The sequence below is a fragment of the Atractosteus spatula genome, chromosome 12 (assembly GCF_055471065.1).
Source record: "Atractosteus spatula isolate fAtrSpa1 chromosome 12, fAtrSpa1.hap1, whole genome shotgun sequence".
NCBI classification, from domain to species: domain Eukaryota; kingdom Metazoa; phylum Chordata; class Actinopteri; order Semionotiformes; family Lepisosteidae; genus Atractosteus; species Atractosteus spatula.
In genome coordinates this window covers 22713499-22735909 of record NC_142717.1, presented here as the reverse complement: position 1 = coordinate 22735909, position 22411 = coordinate 22713499, and the positions used below count along the sequence as shown (strand labels likewise).

At 39.3% G+C, this 22411-nt stretch overlaps 1 protein-coding gene across 3 annotated transcripts in view; it reads right to left on the bottom strand.

Annotated features, from left to right (window-relative positions):
- Nucleotides 1-22411, bottom strand: part of epb41l4b (erythrocyte membrane protein band 4.1 like 4B) — a 154621-nt gene that overhangs the window by 97925 nt on the left and 34285 nt on the right. For all 3 annotated transcript variants that reach the window (XM_088929223.1, XM_088929224.1, XM_088929225.1), the window contains one exon: nucleotides 5489-5593. In XM_088929223.1, coding sequence (XP_088785349.1) covers nucleotides 5489-5593 — 105 coding nt within the window. The remainder of the gene's footprint in view (nucleotides 1-5488; nucleotides 5594-22411) is intronic.

Below are 22411 nucleotides of genomic sequence, written 5' to 3'. Positions count from 1 at the left end.
AAAAACTTAGGGCAATTAACTAATTACATTTCAAAGGATAATATTTAAAACGGAAGGAACTCTACTACACAAAACAACACACACAACTGAGCTTTTATACCTGACCACTGTATTCACCTCTGCTTAGTAAGAAAAATGCCTACACTATTGCACTAAAACATCGAAAACAGCCTATTTATAGCTTCATTTGGACTATTGCCATGAGAATTGAGTGGGAATTTAACAGAACAGTACACTATGATGCCTAGGCATGTGGAATGCTACAGTGTACAGCATTAGAGAAAATTGAATCGCATTGTATTTCTCAGCATAAACTAAGGGCTTTTTGAAAAGGGATTAAAACACTCAATCACCTACTGACCAGAGACCACTGTGCAGGAATAACTGCAGTTTTATTTCCAGCTCTTGCTCTCACCTTGGGAACAAAATCAAAAACATGTACAGGTTCCCAACTTGAGATCTAACAGGTTTCTGGCTGTAGTAGTGCAAGATAAGGCAAGTAGTGGAAAGGCTGTTTTTTTTCTGCTTGAGCAGAATTCAGGAACAGTCTAAGAATGTAACCACCCACAATTAAGGTGATAAGCTGTTAGATGGGGCTGCTTGAGTGTTTTACAAGTCAAGCACGTTCTGTACTGGGGAAGACGTTTAGCCTGGGGCTTTTCACAGGGCACTCCCGGCCACAACACAGTACCCTGCTATAGCCTTAGAAGAAGGAATGGTATTATAAAACTGCTGTCTTTTTTTAGCCAAATGATAATAGCCCCAGAGTAGAAACACATTGCTTTGACCAGAAGAGTTTCTATTCTTTCTCCCCCTGTCCTACCTGTGCCTTACTTCTGGGTGTGACTGAGGGACAGACAAAGAAAGGGGTCATCACACATGAATTAGACCTGCACTACAAAATAGAAGCAAAAACCTCAGGAAAGGTACAAATGAGGGAAGATCGCTTGGTCCACTTAGCTTGTTTAGATGCTAGGGGCTAAATGAACTCATCCTGCTATTTCTTAATGGGTCCCAAAGTATCACCTTCAATAACGTGGTTGGGTAACTTGCTCCAGACTCCTACAAGCCTTTGTGTAAACACGTGTCTCCTATTCACAGGGGTTTTAGATTCCAGCCTTTAAGAGCTTCAAAATCTTCTGGTCTTTATTTCAGACTTTTTACTAATTGCATATGTTTGTAGCTGCTGGCTTTAAAGTTACATTTGATTGAATGAACAATAACTTAACACATTTTTATGACCTTGTGAGAGGCAAGATTTCTTATCCAACTGATTACAGAAAAAGAATAATTATGGAATTCCCAGATTATAGAGAAGCCAAGGAAAACTTTGCCCCCTCATTTTATACCCACATTAACAGTCATCCATTTTCAGACTGACAAGAGCAATAGAAACACTCCTTCTACTCAAACACAGTCATTTTGTGCTTACTTTTAAGCCTCACAGACATTGACACAGGTTGCAGTCTTGGGTAAAGGGAAATCCAAGTGTCTCATAGTAAAGTGTAAAAAGAAAACAACAGAACCAATCATTTAAAAAAAGAGACTGTGTCAGAACTGATGTGGCGAGATGAAGAGCGATAAATGTACCAACTATCGCAGATTACCATGCATTGCCAAGGAACTCCCAGCATGACAGAAAGTCATTTGAGGTCTTCCAGCAGGGACCGCCAACGTTAATGGGCCGTGAATATGAGATTCTTCACATTTAATAAATATTTGAAAGTGCTCACGGCTGTGTTACGCTGCAATTTCTGTTTAAACAATCAGCTGTGTTTACTTCCCAGCGTATAGATATTACAATACCGGAAAAACAAATCAAAACATGGTGGACTGCACGCTTATTCGTACATACACACTTTTAAAAAAAGTCAGTCCACACACTTAAACAAGAACAAGAGTATTTCTTTTATTCCCCCCTTTAACAGCACAATCTCCACTATCTTGTGTCATCACAGGGCTTCAGAGAGAAAACAAGCAGCACTGCATTAGTCACAGTGGCTGCAAAGGGAACTAGAGACAACAAAATGAACAACTGTGATCCTTTTGTTTTCAAAGACTTAAAACACCTTGCATTATTCACTCTCCGCTTTGTTTCATAAAACTTCAAAACACCTATTTGGTGTAAAAAAAAAAAGACTGGGGGTGATTTCTAAACAAAGGCTGCTGAATTACACAGACATCTTTGTAATCTTTTTTTCAAATCCTGAGTATCACGTTGTGGAACAATACCTTTCGCACCCATAAATCAGTAATGAGCTACAGCAAGGTGTAAGAATTTCTGAAGGGAGCAGACTGAACTGAACACGCAGCCTGGAAAATTAATGCGTCACTTTTGTTCAAACGTTTTAACATAGAAAAGGTTGCAAACAAGATGAGGCCTTTCGTCCCTTCTTGACGTTTATTTGCTACTAGGCAATTAGACTGAAGATTACATCCTGCCGTTTCATGAAAATAGCTTGGTTTCAACAGGCAAGGTACATACTGTACATAAGAAGTACTTAGGTAATACTAATTATAAGATAACTTATTAGCAAAACACCCACACTTTTATTTCACACTCTTGGAAAGAGTAAAGTCAAAATCAAGGCCAAGCAAGACCAGAAACCAAACAACAATACGTCACTAATGACCATGATAGGGTTTAGCTTTAAAAACAACATGAAAATAAAGATACAAATTATATACAGTGAGGCGTATAACCAATTCAAGCTCTATGTGTAGAATGTGTATTATGTCTGCTCTGTAAGTGAAGGTACAGGCAGTTCTACAGTATGTTGTTCTTGTTTTCAATTACCACCAACACATTGGAAGACAGATGCAATTTCAATAGCTATAAAACCAAAATAGGACAAGGTTATGAAAGACAATTTTTTGCTGGAAAGTGAAAAGTATAATATGTAATGTATAAACTTTACTCTGTACCAATGTCTAGTGCTTTGAAAACATTTTCAGACTTCTCCAGTTTTCTCATTTTGTTGATTTTAAACCTTGCAGTCATGACTCTAAAGTAGTAAGTAAAAGTTATGGATACACCTTCTCCACACATTCAAAATAAAAAAGTAAAGCGATAATTATGATAAAAGTAAAATGGAAAAGTCACAAATGCATAACTATTCAAAACATAATGCTATGGTAATCTTAAATTACTATAATTTAGGTGCATAAAATTACCTTTGTCAGTCAAACAATAAGTAGAGTGGCTTCTGTGTGTAATAGTGATTTTAATGATTTCAGAACAGAAACGCCCATCTCTGTGAGGTTCCATGTTCAGGTAGTGAATTTCAAGCAAAGATGCAACCACAAAGACTAAGGAGCTTTCTAAGCAAGTTGGGGATAGAGTCATTGAAAAGCACAGAACAGGAGAAAGGATAAAATAACGAAGTATCTGAATATCCCTGTGAGCACAGTCTACTCAATCATCAAGAAATGAAAGGTTTTAGTGTACCACCCCGACGCTGTCTCAACTGAGCAAGAAGGAAATTACTGAGGGATGCCAGTTCAAAGCTATATTTAAGAATGAGAAAGTGAAAGTGGTGCAGTCAAATTTATGATTTGAATCGTATTGAGAACATGTGGAAGTTGACAGCTGCTGCCCATATGTGATCCCCTAGCAACCTGAGAAATCTTGAGCAAATCTGCCAATAACTCAAGGGCAAAAACTACACCAAGCTGGTACTGTATCCAAAGCTGACAGAAACTTGCCTAAAAAGACTGCTACCACCAAGTATTGACTGACTGCGTCTGAATACTTTTGCAATCAACATTCTTCAATTTTCGTTTTTTAGTTTTTTTCCGAGACCCTTGGAAATCTTCAGTTTGAGCATTCGGGTTTTGCTTAAAATATGAAGCTTAATAAACTGTATGCATTATTTTGTCATTTCACTGAATGGGACACCTTAGGGATGGTCTGCATACTTTTGCAAGGCAGTGTAAATAATTAATTGAGGTCACATCATTCACATTAAAAATTGAAAATCATGCACAATTGTTTTTGCTTGAATGACACAGAACAGCCATTTTTTCAAGTAAACGTTAGAATCAATAATTGTCATTAATATTCCCACTTAAATGGGAACTGCAGTCCCAACGTCTCAGATAGTTTATTAATTCTCGTCAATCTTGGTAACAAATCTAACGATCTTGGTAACAAAACAAATTGACAGTTATGTCAAATTTGTCTAATTCCGAATTAAGCGCACAATCCTGAACTTCATTAAAGTCACAAACCACTAGTCTCGCTACAGGTAAGAGCGAGAGTCTGTATGAATTACGATGTGAAGAATCCCTTCCTGCTCACAAGTCACTGTAATGACTAATGTAATGTGATGAACGAGCGAATAAACACAAGTTGAGCAGCAGACATTTCACTCCAGAAACGTTCCAACGTGATCTGCATGCAGTGCTATCAAGAAAGTAGTATTTGTTGGTAAAACAACAACAAAGTCTTGAGACTGAGAGCAATATTTCTACTGAATTTAACAGGGCCTTTTCACATTACCAGAAGTTTTGTTGTCTCTTTCTGAATCACAGAATATGAGGCTGCACTAAATTTAGTCTATTTTGTAAGTGGGAAGTTTTACATGTAACTGTGTACATTTTATTTCTGGTTCAAAATGCATTTGTCAACGTCGACTGTTTCTAAGCATAAAATAAAAACAGTGTTGCAGTTCCCCTTTAATAGAAATAGCCCCTTTGTTTAAAGTGAAGTGTCTTTAATAGGATTAACAACAAATATCAACGGAACATGGTTTATGCAGTACAACCTATAAGGCAAAGGGTTTTGATTTTTCAAAGACATCCCAAACACATCAATGCCTGGCTGATCTTGATCTTAGTTGGAATTTAACAGTGCATTTCCCAGGCTGGAAGCACAGCTCACGTTCACAAGAGAATCTAGCCACAAACAGATTAAAACAAACCAGTCTACCTTTAAATTACATTGTCATTCTATAATGTCAATGGGAAAAAAAACGATTTTAATTCAGATTCTTTGGGTGTGTGAAGCTACGAACAAAGTAAAAACATTGTGCTGAAATCCTTTGAGTTAAAAAAAACAGAACAAAAGACTAGAGAAAACTAATTTGTGTCCTCAATTTCCAACCTGATGTTTTTATAAATTGAAAATGGGACAGGCTAGAGGGGTTTTTCTCATTCTATACAACGCACAAGATTAGTGCTGAAATGTGCTAATTGAAAATGTCTGTAATTACACACAAGTGATTGCAGTGCAGGTGACTGGCATCTTGTAATGGTGTACAGCCTATTGAAGGAACTCTGTGCAGACTGCTTGATTCTTAGAGGACATATAAATTAAAAAAATGTTTGGAACCATTTTGAAAGTTTCACAGGAAACAGTAATTTTGTATCTTTATTTTTAATTTCAGCCACAATCAACTTAACAAACCACAACCATGACTCTTAATAGAATCTGAAGATTATCACACATAAATAAGAACAAATCAATGATTAATGGAAATATACTTACTGAAACTTGATCTGGGTCCATGAATTGTAAACCAAAATAATCTGATTCTATAAGGTCCAGGTGATAAAGAATCTGGTCAAAGAGATCTTGGCCTTTAGCAGTTTTCTGAAAGAAAGAAACATTGAAATCACCTTCAGCAGGAATTGTCTGCATATAAAAGAAAGAAAGTGTCAACTCAAAAATGAGAAGAAACATCAGTAATACAGCCACTGGAAGAACAAGAAATGTACATTTGGATACTTCAGAAAGCAGTTTAGGACACATAACACTGGTTTAACTTCCCTTTGAGTTATCAAACAATTGTAAAAAAAAAACACACTATCACCTTAGCAGCTCTGTCCTATACAATATACAGTAGGTTAATTATTAGATTTTTTTTAAAAAAAGACCTTTTTGAAAAAAATCATGATGGAAAAGTGTATAATAGATTTTAATTGAGTCAACCTGGGAAAAGGTGGTAATATGAGGGTGAGAACAAGAGAGAACAAAAGAGAATTAATGAAAATGAGCAACTGAAATCTGGCAGACATTTTCCTGGTAAAGTCTGGGAGGTAGGAATGAATTGAGAGATTCAGAAAGCAATTACTTGAGAGCTTTGAAAAAGTGTGAACCTAGTTTAAGAACAATTTTGTCTTCTGAAGAAGTTGTGTCTGAATAACCCCTATGAACAGATACAAAATGGCCAGGTAAAATGGAGAGCTACAGTATGGGACTGGAGAACTTATGACCCTCACTGATGTTACATGAATTCCTGAATCGACAAGTCTTCCACCATTGAAACATTGTTATATGTGTTTTTTACTCTTCTAAAAGTATTTTTTACTCTTCTGAAAGTCATCTCTTACACTGACATAGTTCCTTTTCTTACTTATTACTACAGTTTTAAACATATAGAATAACTACTCTACAGTATTCGGAACCCACAGCTTTCTGACTACAATAAAGAGATCACTGGCATGTCCATGTAGTCTTCACAAATACACTAGAATCTTAATCACATCCCATAATGCACTCTGGAAGTTTAATCACCCATAAATTTTGGGCAAAAAGGAAAGAAACTCCCCTGACTGTCCATGTACTGTCAGTACTGTGTACACAGACACACTGAAGGCCTAAAAGAAACAGACTTGCTAGTTTTGAAAAATTCACTGTCACAACATGTGGTGACATTTGTGCCATCTTCAGATAAAATATTGCTCTGTCTAGCATGCCAACAATATTCTTATCCCGAGATGGTGTCAAGACAACATGGCACACAATTGTATTGCATCCACAGAAATGAACCGTCTGGTTTGCATTGCAGTTCTAAAGCATAGGATCAGACTAATGCAGATCCTTATGATCGGACTCTTGCACATACCACCATAGCATGAATGTGAACTTTTTTCTTTGACACTTCAAAATGTCTGTACCATAAAACCAGCAACAGTATCCGACTTCACCTGTAAAAGGGAATGCACCTAATAATCAGGAAACAAACTGCAAATATGAGCTTTTTGCCGTTGGAATTCTACACTTGGGATTACCATCAGATATCTTCCTGTAATGCATAAATTACATCTCTGCCACGGCCTGTCAGTCACGAGAAAAAAAAGCCACATCGAGCATGTGTAGGCAACCAACCCCCCTCCCCCCAAATCACTCCTGTGAAAGCAAAGCAGTAACCCAGCATCCCTCTATATCCGAACACATCCTGTGCCACTGCAGAACTGGACAGACTGAAATGAAAAGGTGATTTATTAGATGATTTATGTAATCTACCTAAAATCCAGGTGTACATTCAGCATTTTCTGATCCAACGAACAAAACAACTTGTTTGAATTTTAGTATTGCACATGTATGAACACCCCTTATGCACCCACTTTCGAATGCTGCATCCAATTTTATGGTCGCAGGGGAAGCAGGAGCCTGTCTCCGCAGGCAACGGGCACAAGTCAGGGTACACCCTGGACCACACCAGTCCATTGCAAGGCACACACAGACAGTTACACACAGACTCACACCAGGGCTAATTTTCCCAGAAGCCTATTAACCTACCAGGATGTCTCTGGACAGTAGGATGAAACCAGAACACCTAGCAGCAACTAATACAAACTGGGGGGAGAAAGTACAAATTCCACACAGATACAACCCAGGTCCAAATTTGAAACCAAGGCCCCAGCACTGCGTGGCAGCAATCCAAACCACTGTGCCACTGTGTAACACCTCATACAAACAAGCAATACAGAATTTCTCTCTGGGTAATGGGATGCAGTCGAGAGTTAGAACTTGCATAACAAGTAAAAACTGTTATTTTGATTTTCTATATGACCTAATTTCTTTTTTGTATTTTGCGCTTCTGTTTCTGTGTTCTGAATTGCGTGTACAATTTCTGTGCATCAATTTGCACTGCTTTTGTTTGTTACTGCAGAGTTTAATGCAGATTCTCATTGTTTTATTTTTGTGCATCTTTTTGGATAAGTATGGAAAAGGGAGATAACAATGTCATAATGTCTTAACAAAACTACAATAAATAAATAAAATACATTTTCTTTCTGTGCTAGTCACTTTTCCGGTACGACTCACATCGGTTTCCAGTAGGTCCAAACGTTGGTCTCCTCAGTTTGGGGAAATAGCGCAGTTACCATGTAGAAAATGGTTTCATCACACACACCAGAGACACTAACTACAAACAACAACAAATTACAATACAGCATGCAAAGACAGAGATTAAAGATGCATATATTATCTCATTGGTCCAGGACCAGCAATAAAAAAGGTGCCTTTCTCTTTTGGAGGTCTAAATAACATCTGCTCGAGGAGCGTGGGAATTAAAAACCAATAAATACATAACAGCATACATCTTTGAGAAAACAAGCGCCCAGGGATTTGTCTCTATTTTTTTTTGTTCTGCAAATGCCTGCAATCCCCTCTGCTGTTTATCTCAAATAACTGTTAGATTCTTAATTGCCTCCACTTAGCAGGCGCATATGATTATATAAAGACAGGCAGTTCACACAAAATACTCCTGCCAAAAAAAAAAAAACACCCTGTATTGATATCTGTGGGACGTAATACACACCCAGAGCAGTAAGGACAGCATGCGATTCGCACACAGATGCAGCCAGCCCGTCCGTCGGCTTGGCTAGAATGTGACCTGCTCCATCACTTTCATTTCCCCTCGTACTGCTGCTTGCCTCCCTGCCAATTAACAGTGTGGCTGCTTTAATTAAACATTAGGAGCATAATGCTGCAAAAGTACTGTTGCTTGAGCAGTCTTAACTAGACATTGATGTTGATACCTACTGGAATGTGGACAAGCGTCTGTTTTAAAACAAAATCACAGGACAGCTAGAACACATGTAATAAGAGTGTGGTGTCTGGGACTTAGAGTACTGTGCTGAGAAACATTTTTCTCTTCATTCTTCATTCCCCATCTTTGATATTAAATAATAGCTGATTGGCCTCGTTAGCGTCGGTGAGCTTTGTGCATGTTGTTCCACAAAATTTTCATAATCTCTGTTAAGACCCAAGTGGCTACAGCTCGTAACATATTCAAGTGGGTATTGTGAAGAAACAGCAGGATGAGGACAGATGGCAGCCCCAAAGGGCTGTAGAAGTTTGGAACAATGTTCCCTGGCATATTGTTAAAGCTGATACTCTGGCTTCTTTCAAAAAATGGCTGGATGAGATCCTTGGATCAATTAGTTACAATCTACCAAATGGACGAGTTGAGCTGAATGGCCTCCTCTCGTTTATAACTGTTCTAAAATGATTATGCTGTCACGTGTCTCCATTGCGTCATTTTCTTTAAGCTCTTAGTTACTCAGTTTTCATGGGGACTCCTGACAGACTTTTCTCACATTGCGGGAGGTGTTCCTTCCTAGCATATAGAAGCCTAATCCGTGGAAATCCAGAGAATCAAACAGGAGAAAAATGGAGGGATTTATTAGAGAATAGTGACTCAATAAAGGATCTGACTAAAAACCAAACAGCAGGTTTTCCCTGGATTCTTAAAGGTTATCTTTTAACCTCTGTTCTACAAGGTTCTCAGTTTATGTCCTGGTAAAAGCCAAAAGCACAACATAAGATATAAAATATGTTCAAAACCAGTTTTGAAAAAGGCAAAATATAACTGATTGAAAGTATACAAATCCGGTTAACAGTAAAAGTACAGTAAATGCTGTATTCATGGTAATATCTATATAAAAACCACTACAACTACTCATTAACATGCTATTAAAAACAGATACTAGGAGTTCACTGATGGAAGAGACCCCAGGTTAATATACTGTATGAGATTAAGAAAAGAAAAAGAAATGAGAATTTTGCAATAGGCAGATATGTAACAAGAGTAGGTTCTTTGATAAACGTCATTTTGAATGAAATTGACAGGAAAATTCTGTTGTCTCTCATTTTCATCCTCCGAAATGTTTAAATGAAATTTGTGTGGGATGTATGAATGGAGGCTTATCCTATCAATACTTAGCCTAGATCCGCCAGCATCCTCACTCAAAGTCAAGAACACATGAGAACTTCTTCTTGACCTACTGCCAGTACTTGGGGTGGAGCGGTGGCACTGTGGCTAAGGATCTGTGGCTGGAAGGTTGCCAGTTCCAATCCCACGGCCAGCAGAGAAATCCTACTCTATTGGGCTCCTGAGCAAGGCCCTTAACCCCAGCTGCTCCAGGGGCGCTGTACAATGGCTGACCCTGCACTCTAACCCCAAGCTTCTTTCCCTGTCTGTGTGTGTCATGGAGAGCAAGCTGGGGTATGCGAAAAGACGAATTCCTAATGCAAGAAGTTGTATAGGGCTAATAAAGTGATCTTATCTTACTTGGTCAAAATGAAAGCCTGAAAATAACACATACAAACTGAAAATGTCCTAGATACGTCTGAATTGTAAATGACCAGTGACTCTAAATTTATTTAAGTTCCAACAAGGTCTCCACAGCAGCTTTCTTATAAAAAACACCTGAATCCAGATGTACGCAGTAAAATGCACTTCCGGAAGCATGCGATAGCTGTGAGTGAAAAATAACTCTCATCAATACCAGTCGTGAGTCTCTATAAAGTCTTACAAGCGTAAACCAACTTTAGAATCTGCCCCACCATTTGTTTAACCATGTTAGATGCAATGAAATAACACTTGCAACTACTGTACCACATTGCACTTCTGTTGCTTAAGGGCATTACTGTATTTTTAATTTCCTCTCAAGACAGGTCTCGCCACCCTGCTTTTTTGCTCTAAGTACCATTCAGTAGGATGCACTGAAGGGCTTTTTGACAATCAAAGCCGAAAAATGCAGCAGAACTGCGGACGCGACAGGAGAACCAGCTGAACAGCATGCTTCCTGGAGGCATTCAGGCATTCCTGTGCCTTTGCCCTGCTCCCGATATCAGATCTCATGCTGCAGCTTAAGAACCAGCCCCACAGTTTGGCAGGGAGTGATCCTTTCTCAGCAGGCGGCGTAAGAAGAAACCTGGATGGGATTCTGAAGACACTTACTGTAGGAAAAGCCCTGAGAAAGCACCACTGAATCCTCCACACCCCACATGGGCTTTCCAGCACTTCTATCTGGTTCTCTCCAACCAACCAACATTTTCGCTGAATCTGGTGATGCATTCCAGGTTTTAATAGAATACTTTTAACTTTAAAAAATACAATAATTAAATACTGTTAACTTTGCAGAACTGTGTTTTTATATTTTATTTTATAAATATGTATAGCTCCCTTATGATTTTTAAGCTTCCTCTAAATGTTTGAACTTTAAAGACCTTCATACTTCTGTTCACACGTTCCCAACTTGCGGATCGCTAGATTGAACATTCCACGTAAAGCATTCCCTTTTCCACAAAGTAACTTGTCAGGAAAAGCACTCTAATAAATTAAACTGGATTGAATGGTGACTCATTGGAATACACTTTGAGACGGTGCTCATAATAAAAAGGTAAGCAGTAAAATCTTGAAGAATCCAACTGACAGTTCTGTCTCCCGACTTAAAGTATGTCTGGGTGTACTTAATTGAAAAACCCTCTTTGGTGATCCTCATGGAATTCTTCATTGGACATTCTGAATAAAATAAGGCCATACGGAAAGTTATAAACAAGAGGGAACCGTTTGGCCCATCTAGCCCACATGGTAGTTAACAATTAATTGATTTGAGGATTTCATCCAATTGGTTCTTGAGAGAAGCCGGGGTTTCAGCTTTAACAACATGGGTGCTTTGTTCCACGCTCTCACAGCTCTATGTGTAAAGACATGCCTCCTGTTCTCAGTTTTAAATCTGCTTCCACATAGAAAATCAACATTTAAGAAAGAAAATACCTAATAGCAAGAAGCTGAGTATATGCAGAATAAATACCAGCTTCTCATATTAGTCGAGGATCATTCGATGAATTGAACTAAAGCAGATGTACGTACAGTCACATCTTAACAGTCTTCAGATGTAGAATTAAAAGGCCAAGGTGAAACAGAATCACCATTCACAGATAGTGTCTTACTCCATCTGTCTTCTGGCACATTTTAAATGACATATTTTCAGCTGGAAAAAAAATGCATACAGATCCCATGACCTAAATATATAGAATGAAATAAAAATAGAGACAAAATGAGATAACCAATAAGTAGGGCATGACCAGGGGATAGAACTATACAAGGAGGAATAAACCTTCTGAGCAAACAAAGTTGTTATTAATGGGTTGGTCAAGATCAGACATTGAGATTGCAGTAGTATAACACAAAAATGTGCTTTACTACAAATACAGTCAGTAATCTGTTCCATCATACCCATCCATAAAACATGAAAACTACTGAAGCTCAGATCTCGCTCTGGTGATTGGGACTCCATCTTAGTTACACATATTTGTAACAGTGAAACACAGGGTGGGCTTAAGTGTGGTAGGCCAGCCCTGAGCTGGCCAGAGTCTTTTTTAATTATCTGCTCAGTATGAGCAGTGCGTCGCTGATCGCTGCAGGGACAGTGCCTGGCTGCTCTGTGCCTGAACAGGCGGTGGAGCAGCATCTTGTCTGAAAGCAGAGAGGGCTGCCAGAACCTACACTGTCTGACTGCATCTAGAGCATTAAAGAGCATTAACATGGGCTCACACTACTGGTCTACCACATCCAGTTTGAGACCACAGCTAGACGCAGTCACAGGAAAGCACAGAGCCCTTTTCAGATTTTATTCACACCTCTGGATTTTGGGGTGCTCGGGCAAGGTGAAGAACAGGTGGAACTCCGTGATCCTGACACTGAAAGTTTGAACCCAGCTCTTTTCACTAATCGACTGTGACTCCCAAGTAGTGATGGCATATCATCATCTAAACTCTGTTGAGGTAAAGATGGGATCGAGCACTGGGTTTCTTAGCTCTTTCAGAGACTGCCAACTCTTACCACTTGCCAGGTGCCTGCCGGTCTGCAGCAATACAGTGTAGAGATGCACCAACTCTCCTAATCAGCTCTGCATGTGGCGTGTGTGACAAGCATGTCTATTCTCATTCCTTAAGAACAACAGGGGTTGCTGTCTGAGGCCCAAGTTGAAAAAGATCAAGTATGTTTTCCAGGGACTCATTTGACTGTGCACCAATAAAGACAAACAAGAGTTGTAAGGTAAATCAGAAAAACTAAATAGCAAGCATAATTAGATGATCATTAATCAATATATTAAAGGCAACTGGAATTATCATAATCTAAATGATGCACTGAAAATCATAACTACTGTGTAAAAAGCATTATATAAAAGCATTGGAAACTTCACTTTTCATAAATGCGGGAGTTCACACTTTTCTGCTAGGTATTACAAACATTCATTTTTGCTCTGGCTCCTGGCTAACACTAACATTTAGAACATAAAACAAAAGAACACAGGGATGAGGCAGGTACCCTACATCAGCGTCAGTCCAAGCTAAGTTTTACATTGATTTATTTGGCTTGTGCTTTTAACGAAAACAGTTTGTATCTGTACTCGTTTACATAGCTGGGCTTTTTACCAGACCATCCAGAGTGACGTACCTTGCTTTAGGGTACAACAGAAATGTCAATCACAGGATCTGAACCCACAACCTTCCAATCAGGAGTCGAGAGACTACATTATACTGCTGCTGCTGGCACTAAACGGACTCTCCTGTCTATTTGCCTGACTAATCAACCAAACTAATTTGGTCAGAATCTTAGGGAAGTACAATCATTCTCCAGTCAAAGACTCGTAGCTGGGTGGGTCCCAGGGCCATGTTGCTAAGTTACTTTCTCTTTGTTCTTTGGCTTTCATCTTTCCACAGTAGCTGCTCTCTGTCTTTTATCTGCTTTCTTTTCAACTGTCTACTCCGCTTTTCGTCACTTTCATTCATTTCTATCCTTGCCTTTTATTTCTTGACAAAAAGATCCAAAGATCGATTCTTTTTTCCCCTTCTTACAGTTTTTATGACTGTGCCCCAAGCCTCCCACCTTCACGCAGATACAGCACACAACTCGTTCATGTCTGCCTCATTTGAAAACACAATCTTCCCATCCTGAAACTGCAGGTCCGGAGTCGTCCACATTCTGAACAGGTAACACAGAATCTCTCCCTTCCAGCGATGTCCAGCTCAGGGGCTCAACGAGACTCTGTGACACTTCCTACTGCGCCACATGATTCCAGAGACAGTGAGTGCACACAAAGCACCACCAAATTATGATGGCAAGCTGAGCCTCCAATATTGCAATAGCCAGCCCTTAGAGTTTGTTATGCATTAAACATATAGCGAGGTGTGAAAAGAATATAAATGTGAGCAGCAACAGAGTGGTGTTCAGAGAGATTGTGGTGAAAGGTTCTTTCTCTCTCCTGCCAGTTTTTTTTTTCTAATTTCCCCCCTTTTCATTCTTAATGGGCTCCTGCTCTCTCTCCCCGTGGTGGGAGGTGTGGTGTGGTTGTTCACTCGGTACACTGAGCCCATCTGCTCCTCCCCGAGTGCTGCCCTGCTGGCTGGCACTGTGCTTCGCTTGCGCCCCACAGCCATTGGCTTCTGCATCACATGCGTCTCCACACGCCGTCTTCGTGCTAATTTCAGCAGCTCTCGCTCAAGTTCATACATGCATCTCTCTCTGTAATCCTCCATTCAGCACCACAGGGAATACTTCAATGAGCTACAGTGAGACCCAGGGATCTATCTGATATAAATACACAGACGTGTTGCTTGGGTTTCAGAAAGGAGTAGAATTTCAGAGTAGGTGTCTGGGGATGCGTTAGTCATTCTCCGAGTCCAATAATTATTTATTGCTCTTAACCAAATTTTATTCTTCATTGTTTCTGGTAGAAAGGAATCAATTTTCACTGCGCTACATCTCTTTCACAGGCTTCCTCTGACCTAAAAGAAATAAAAAGCTGCAGTGAAAAAATCCCTCTGAAAAATTCAGCGCTGTACTGCACTTGTCAGGTGACTTTGCACACTATAAGCACTTGTTGAACATTTCTGTCCCTGCTAATGAATAATCTCACAGGCCCATAAACTGACCAGCCCCAGAAGGCAATCCCAGTCAGTCAGCTAGAAAGTAAGCTACCAAAAAGGTCCCTGAAAGACGTGGTAAGTTTCTTGAGGCTTTTGTGTATAGCAGTATGACTATTCAGAATTGGCCTAGAAGATGTGGAGAGAGTATCTGCATTCTACCCATATCTGTAATGACAGACTGGGGCCAGCTGCAGCGGTTTTGTATTAGGCAATACATACTGTAGGAAACTATTGTTGGGTTGGTGGCCAATAAATTGAAAGTGCTGTGACAAATTTCTTACATTGAAACAAAAAAGGACTCATTTAAGAGGAACTAAGATGACGCCTAGTTAAGGATGATGCAATTTTCTTTACATGTACTTCTGAGTTATTGCTGTCACACTCTTATCCCCTACAGTCACAGACATGTATTGCTATTGTCCATCTCCAACAACATCAATCTAATTTTTTAGGTTTAACAATATTTCTTCAACGATACTAAATGAAACTTCCTTAAACTAAAAATAAGTACTGTATGTTGGCATAACTACGTATAAATTTGTCAAACTATACTTTGACAACTTATGTAGTTCAGCTGTGTCAGCATGCATAGGCTGCAATGGAACAAGTAATAGGTTTATTCCATGCTGAAAAGAGAAGAAAGAAAACAACGTTTCGGCTGTGGAGCCTTCTTCAGCTGTGTGACAGCTTATGTTGCACGACATCCAGTTTTCCTGAACACTAGCAAGTGAATTTCAAAATGTTCATTTCTAGAGGAATTTGTGCAGTGTAAGACACAGGAAAGTCTTAGGAGCAGCAAAATGTGAGTCCTGTAGTACCTACTCTATAGTAAGTCATTTGCCTAAAGGATGTTCAAGATATGAAGAAGAACTGAAATAACATATTCAAAATATTAAAGCCATTGCAGATGGATAGTATTATGTCTACAGCTGTACTATCACCGTGATTAAAATGGGGGCTTTCTCATGTGCAACGTTCTATCTGCTCAAGAAGGACCTGTGCCCTAGTTTTCAGAGGTGCAGCCTGCAAGCACTCCAGTACGACTCACCTCAGCCAATGAACCAGCTGAACAACAGTAAAGATTGACTAGGAAGAGTAAAGAGGTCATTTTACTTTTCAACAAAGCATACACTAAACACTTACAGCAGATGGTCTTGTTGATTGCGCCAACCCCTCCGAAAATGAAATCAATTAGACCTTGGATTCACTGAACTAAACTAATGCAAACATTAGTTTTCTATAGCATGCACAATCGTAATTTATCTGTGTCAAGTGTTCTGCCTCTATATAGTACAGATATGAAGAAAAATTGATATGCAACTGTAAAATGTATTCAACGGATCAAAACAACTCTTAAGTTTACTCTCAACTCTCATATTCACTCCCATAGTTATAAACCATTCTTTCTGACCGTAAAAGGAAGATACCATTCATGTGAAAAACTCTCAGAAAAAATTAACTGGCAAAGAGCAGGACAAGTGACTCTGCAGGAATCTGAGTAGAGGACCTCATTTTTTCAATTGAGCAAATGATTGTTATTTCCTAATGCAATTTAATTCAGGCATCTAACATTTAAGAACTGGTTTTCCCTGTAAAGCACAAATTAGAGCCATAATAAAAATAAAATTAAAACATTAATAGTTTCTTTTTCATTCTGCCAATGTAAAAATGTCATCTACAAGCAACTCGGTAAAAAGAATCTGTTCTTGCCTGTTTGACAACCCATTTACTTCTTAGACTGTTCAATTAAGAATCATTCTGTAACAACATAACCACACCTACTGCGTGGGAGCTGGTAAGGGAGTAAAGTTCAGTAATAGAAAAGCAATGCATCTGTCACCAAAAACAATGCCCATATTATCTCGTTTGCTCTTCTTTTGTTTTCCTCTGGATTTGTACAGACTGTTAGGAAGCTGTGCTTGCCGGTGTTATAAACACAGGGATATTGATTCACAAATTCTAACATTTTTTTGTCCACAAGCAGCTGGGGGAAAAATGAATTGGGTTCTGTTTACCAACTGATTCTACATTAAAGAACACTGAAAGGTAGGATAAAATAAACATTTACTTTAGCTTGACAAACAAAGATCTGACAGAAAAGACAGAAGTCCACACTGCAACACGAATTTCAAGAGCCAAAATAGCATAGCTAATGTATAATAAAACATTACCATAAAACAGTTGTAGTGTAAGCTTCCATTTTTTGTCTGTGCTTGGCATTGGTTTTGCATCCAAAATGAGAGGAAAACTTTGGTTTTCACTTCAGACTGAAAATATTTTTTGACACAAGGCTTGTATTATTTCCAAGATAGTATTATGGTCAAATCTTGAGATTTAGCTCTAATCACTAATCCTCTAACACTCAAACACAAAAATAAATATGCCTGTACTCTTGCAGCAAAAACACCCCTTCACTTTGCAGGAACTGACTACAGTACTTCCATGTATTTTAAGCAACTGCTTTATCCTTAGACGATGACAGTAAGTTGGAGAGTAACCCAGCAGGCAGTACTCCCCGGATTCACAGGCTTTCCAGCCATCTACACACGTGTTAAACACACCTGCAGGGTGCCAGTTTGTCTTTGAATTGTGTGAGGAAACCAGAATACCTGATGAAAACCTATGCAAACAATGAGTACATGCAATCTCTGCACAGACGGAGACAGATTCGAATCCAGGGAGTCAGAGCTGTGAAGTGGCATTGCTGCTGATTGGAACACGATGTTGCCCACAAATTTGCTATTTTCAAAACTATTTCTACAAACCAACAAGAAGAAACATGCAAGAGGAACAGAACAGGCTTCCAAAATGTTCGGGTTTATTATCCAGCATGAGCAAAAAAAAAGAAATCATTATTACAAGCCCACATCTAATAAGTTGAAGTAGGGAGCTGTGTCAGCATGCGTAGGCTGCAAAGGAACAAGAGAAGGTTTACTCCATGCTGAAAAGAGAAAAGAGGAAACAACATTTCGGCTGGGGAGCCTTCTTCTGGTGTGACCCACACTTCACTTTGTTTTTTTCCCACACCCAAAAGGGAGCTGAAACGTTGTTTCCTCTCTTCTCTTATCAGCATGGAATAAACCTTTTTCTTGTTCCTTGTTCCTTTGCACAGTTAATAAGCATCAGTTAACAGTACAGTCACTCATACAAACATCATGCAATCCCAAGGATTGCACTTCTTAACTATGACTCTGGTTCCCTGTAGTCTTTTTTCTACTGTTATAAGAACCCTTAAGACAGATCTGACTTTTTGTCTTTAAATCAAGCCAAGGGAGAGAGAAACATTTCAGCCTGCTCCTGAATCCCTTCTGGCAGAAGATGAAATGACCCCCAAAAGGCATCCAGATGCTTCACTCTTCAGACTTTCTTTTACTGCTATATAGTATATTGTCACAGGGAATTAAAGGTTCTTTGATCGAAGAGGACACTACAGAACTTCACTTACATTTCACAGGCGCTCTGCCAGATTGACAGCTAGTGATATTTAACAGCTCCCTGGCTCATCTATTGCGAACGTGTATGTTTCTGCAAACTGACTGCACCAAGGGGCAGGATGGGGGTGTGGTAAGCGTTGGCGCCCTCACAGCACTTTTGGGTCCTGGGTCTGTTTCCTGCTTGAAGAGCAAATTCTTTCCTGTGCAGAGAACTCATATTCATTCAGACACCTTTTATTGGCTATTCTAAATTTCACCATGGCCATGCAATGCACTGGGATGTGTGATGGATCCATCACCATCACAAGTGACTGGGATCAGAGACTGATCATGGACTGGGACCCTGCGATAACATAACATCATAACATCACTTTATTAGCCCTATACAATTTCTTGCATTAGGAATTTGTCTTTTTGCATACCTCAGCCTGCTCTCCATGAGACACAGACAGGGAGAGAAGCTTGGGGTCAGAGCGCAGGGTCAGCCATTGTACAGCGCCCCTGGAGCAGTTGGGGTTAAGGGCCTTGCTCAGGGGCCCAACGAAGTAGGATTTCTCTGCTGGCTGCGGGATTTGAACTGGCAACCTTCCAGCCACAGGCGCAGATCCTTAGCCACTGAGCCATCGCTCCGCCACTTATCGGAGCCACCGCTCCGATTAGATGGGATCAAGCGGGGTCATGTTTTCTCAGTCGCTACCTAGTGCATCAGGCTTCCAGCATGTGCTCGGGTTTGCAGCGACCCTCACCAGGACAAGTTTTTCGTTAATGAGTGTGTGATGGTAACAAATACAGTCAAGAAATAAAGAGCAGCTCCCTTGGAGGTAATCATCACACCTCTGTACATTTGCATACTCCAGCTACACTCAGATCTAACCCACCAAGCTCAGGTAAGTCTCGCTGACTGTTAGACAGCGGCCAAATATAAAAAAAGCCTGGATGCTATTATGTAAAGGGAGCTTTTCCATTTCTCTGAAAACTTTGGCAAAAAAAGTCGAAATTTCCAATCCATCGCACTGAAGCAAACCGAACTTGAAAAGATCAAGTGGATTCTGCACACGGGAAGCCAATTCCACTGCCGACAGCAAAGAATGGTAAAATCCATTTTGTCTAAATAATGTTGTTATAACAACTTGTATTTCCCATTGTCAGGAACAATTTTGTCTCTGGAGGCCAGACTCAGCAGGAAAATGTTAGATTGGCTTCTCACCTTTAGCAACCATATTAGAACTCATGTTATATTAACGATCCTGACTGTAGTAGTTTGGAGTACAAATTCTAATCACTTCATCTTAGCAAATTAGTTTTACAGTATGTACCTCACACTTAATATGAGGCACTTTCAATGACTAAAGGCTCTGTAATTTTTTCTTGGTTTGTGACCTATCCAAACTAGCACATTTCAAAATTGCACTGTTGCTAGAAACAGTTTTGTATTTTTTCTCCAACATCTAGTAATTAGCATTGCCAAACAAATGACCATCCAGCTAGATTTGAACTGTTAGCAAAAAAACAAACAAACCATCTGTCATAAAGCTGCCTTTGCTCCACAGGTAAGAAAATAAAACAACTATTTACCAGTCCCGGTGGCACATACAAGACTCTGAAAAATTGCACACACTGGTCAAGCAGGTTTCAAGTAAAAAATGCAAGAAGCTACTGCTACTGTGGAGAGGGGAACAGTATGCCAGCTGCCTGAAGGCTGTAGAAATATGTGGCTTTCTGCATAAAGCTGAATCACCACAAATATCTCCTTGCAATACAAATACAAAGCTTTTTCTTCCCTTCCATACTACAACTGAAAGTGGCCTGTGATAACAGGGTGTTAACACCAAAATAAATAGTAAATGTGATAAATTAATATTTCAGGCAAGGTTTTACAACAGAATATGTCAACAATGCACCTTGGTGCAGAATGAGCTCCAGGAAAATTAGGTAATTTTACATAACTGACAGTGAGATTCTACAAAACTACTACTACACCTAAAAACTAACAGATTCCCAAGGGTTGATGGGATTTTCCCATTCATAGCTATTTCACATTCAAAGAAACAATGACTCTTACTCTGAGAGCCACAAGATATTTCAACTTTTTGATTTGAGATTTATAAATAAATGATTGGAAAAGTATAGCCCCACTGGGTCTGTCTGTGGTAAATGAAAGTTAGAGCTCAATTGGAGGAATGCTTACAACCAAACAGTGGCATTTTAAAAGACGGCCATAATGGATAACACAAGAATTTGTGGCATCATATATTGAGTTTCTGGAAAATATTTGATAAGGTTAGTTATAAAAGGTTGATTAAATCCAAGGTGATACATGCACTTGATTTATAACTAATAAACAGAACAAATGATATAGTCAAAAGACTAGTTACTATACATCTGAAGAGGATACAGAAATGGGGGTGGGGGTAGCAGGCAAAAAGACACACAAAATCACAGGCTGTGCAGCCACACAGCAAATAAAACGTGATACAGTATACCGTACATGTTGCATGGGTGATTCTGAGCTGCAGGAAGATACACACAAAAGGGATCTGGATTTATGCAAATCCTTCAGTGTCCTCGGCTAGATAATGTGAGGAAGGAAACATACTGAATACCTGGGGGTACAGCAAAAAACGAAATTTAAATCTAGGGAAGTTATGCTTAAGCGTAACCACACAGCAGTAAGTTCTCACTTGTGTTGTGTTCAATATTGTGTTCGGTGTCACCATCCCACAGGAAGTATATGACAGCCTTAAAAAAAGTTAAAGAGGAGGAACAGGAACGGGAACGATTCCTGGTCTCAGGCGATTGTTTTCGAGGCCAATGTTCAGGTTACAGGAGTTAAGCTCCCAGGTACAGAGCAAAGGAGATTGAAAGTAGATTTGATTCAAGTATACAAGACTATATATACACGGTTAACCCAGGAAACTATGTCATACTCAACAGTGAAACTAGGACAAAAGGGCAGAGTGGGAAACTAAAAGGGTATTTATTTAGGATGGAGAATAGGAAATTAGCTTTCTAAACTCATACAGTATATATATATGGATATTTGGAACAGAATTCTCAGCCAGGTGGCTGAGGTGAAACTGGAAAGATCTGGGATCTTTCAAGAAACATTGGTAATCTAGTAGCTAAGCAACTAAGCAAAAACAAGCAAGATGACATGAAAGGCCTCCTCTCCTTTATAACCCCTTTCATGTTTTATGTGCATGTGTTGATATTAACCACACAATTATGAAAGCATAAGGAGTGTGAACAAGCAATTGCTTTTTTACTGAAGTGACAGGTTATGGCCCTGTCAAACAAAACCCTTCAAACATGCACACCCCTAAGGGTTTCTGAATCACAAATAAAAGACACGTCCACACAAAAACAAGTACTATGCACACTCAGTCTAGTTCTGGCAGGAAAGATCAGCCCTCTCTACAGAAATGTGTTGCCAAACCAGTCAGCAAAATCAGCTAAGATATGGGGAATCCAGCTTTAAGACTATATTTAGAAAATGCATGGGAGTTTAAAAAGTGGATTTGAGGCCTTTTGAGACAGCTCTATCGGTATATACTCCAGCATTTTTTTTATCATCAGCAAGTTTACAGTCTTCAAGTCAGGGAGTAAAAGTCATTAGTAATCCAATCATACTGTCTGAGCATTCCAGCAAGTTACTGGAAATAATAACTGGTTTGAGGTTCAACTCACTCAACAGTTGAATAAATAAAACATTTTTAAAAGGCCTTCATGACAAAATTGATTATAGCCAACAAACACCAAACTGGATTGCACACAAATGAAGCGTGTAATCATCCAAGATACTCCAAGAAAAGGCATTTAAAAAGAGGTAATGCTTATTTAAAAATCTTATTAAAAATTGTTTTTTTTAAGTTTGAATGGTAAAAAAAATGGAATCACGAGTAGTAACAATACTGGGTGAAAGAAGTTCTGAGAAAGGTCCGTAAGGAAGGAACTGGACACCTGACTTTGCATTCAACTCTGCTCTTCTGCTGTGCCGAACCAGTATGATCAACATGAAAAACGG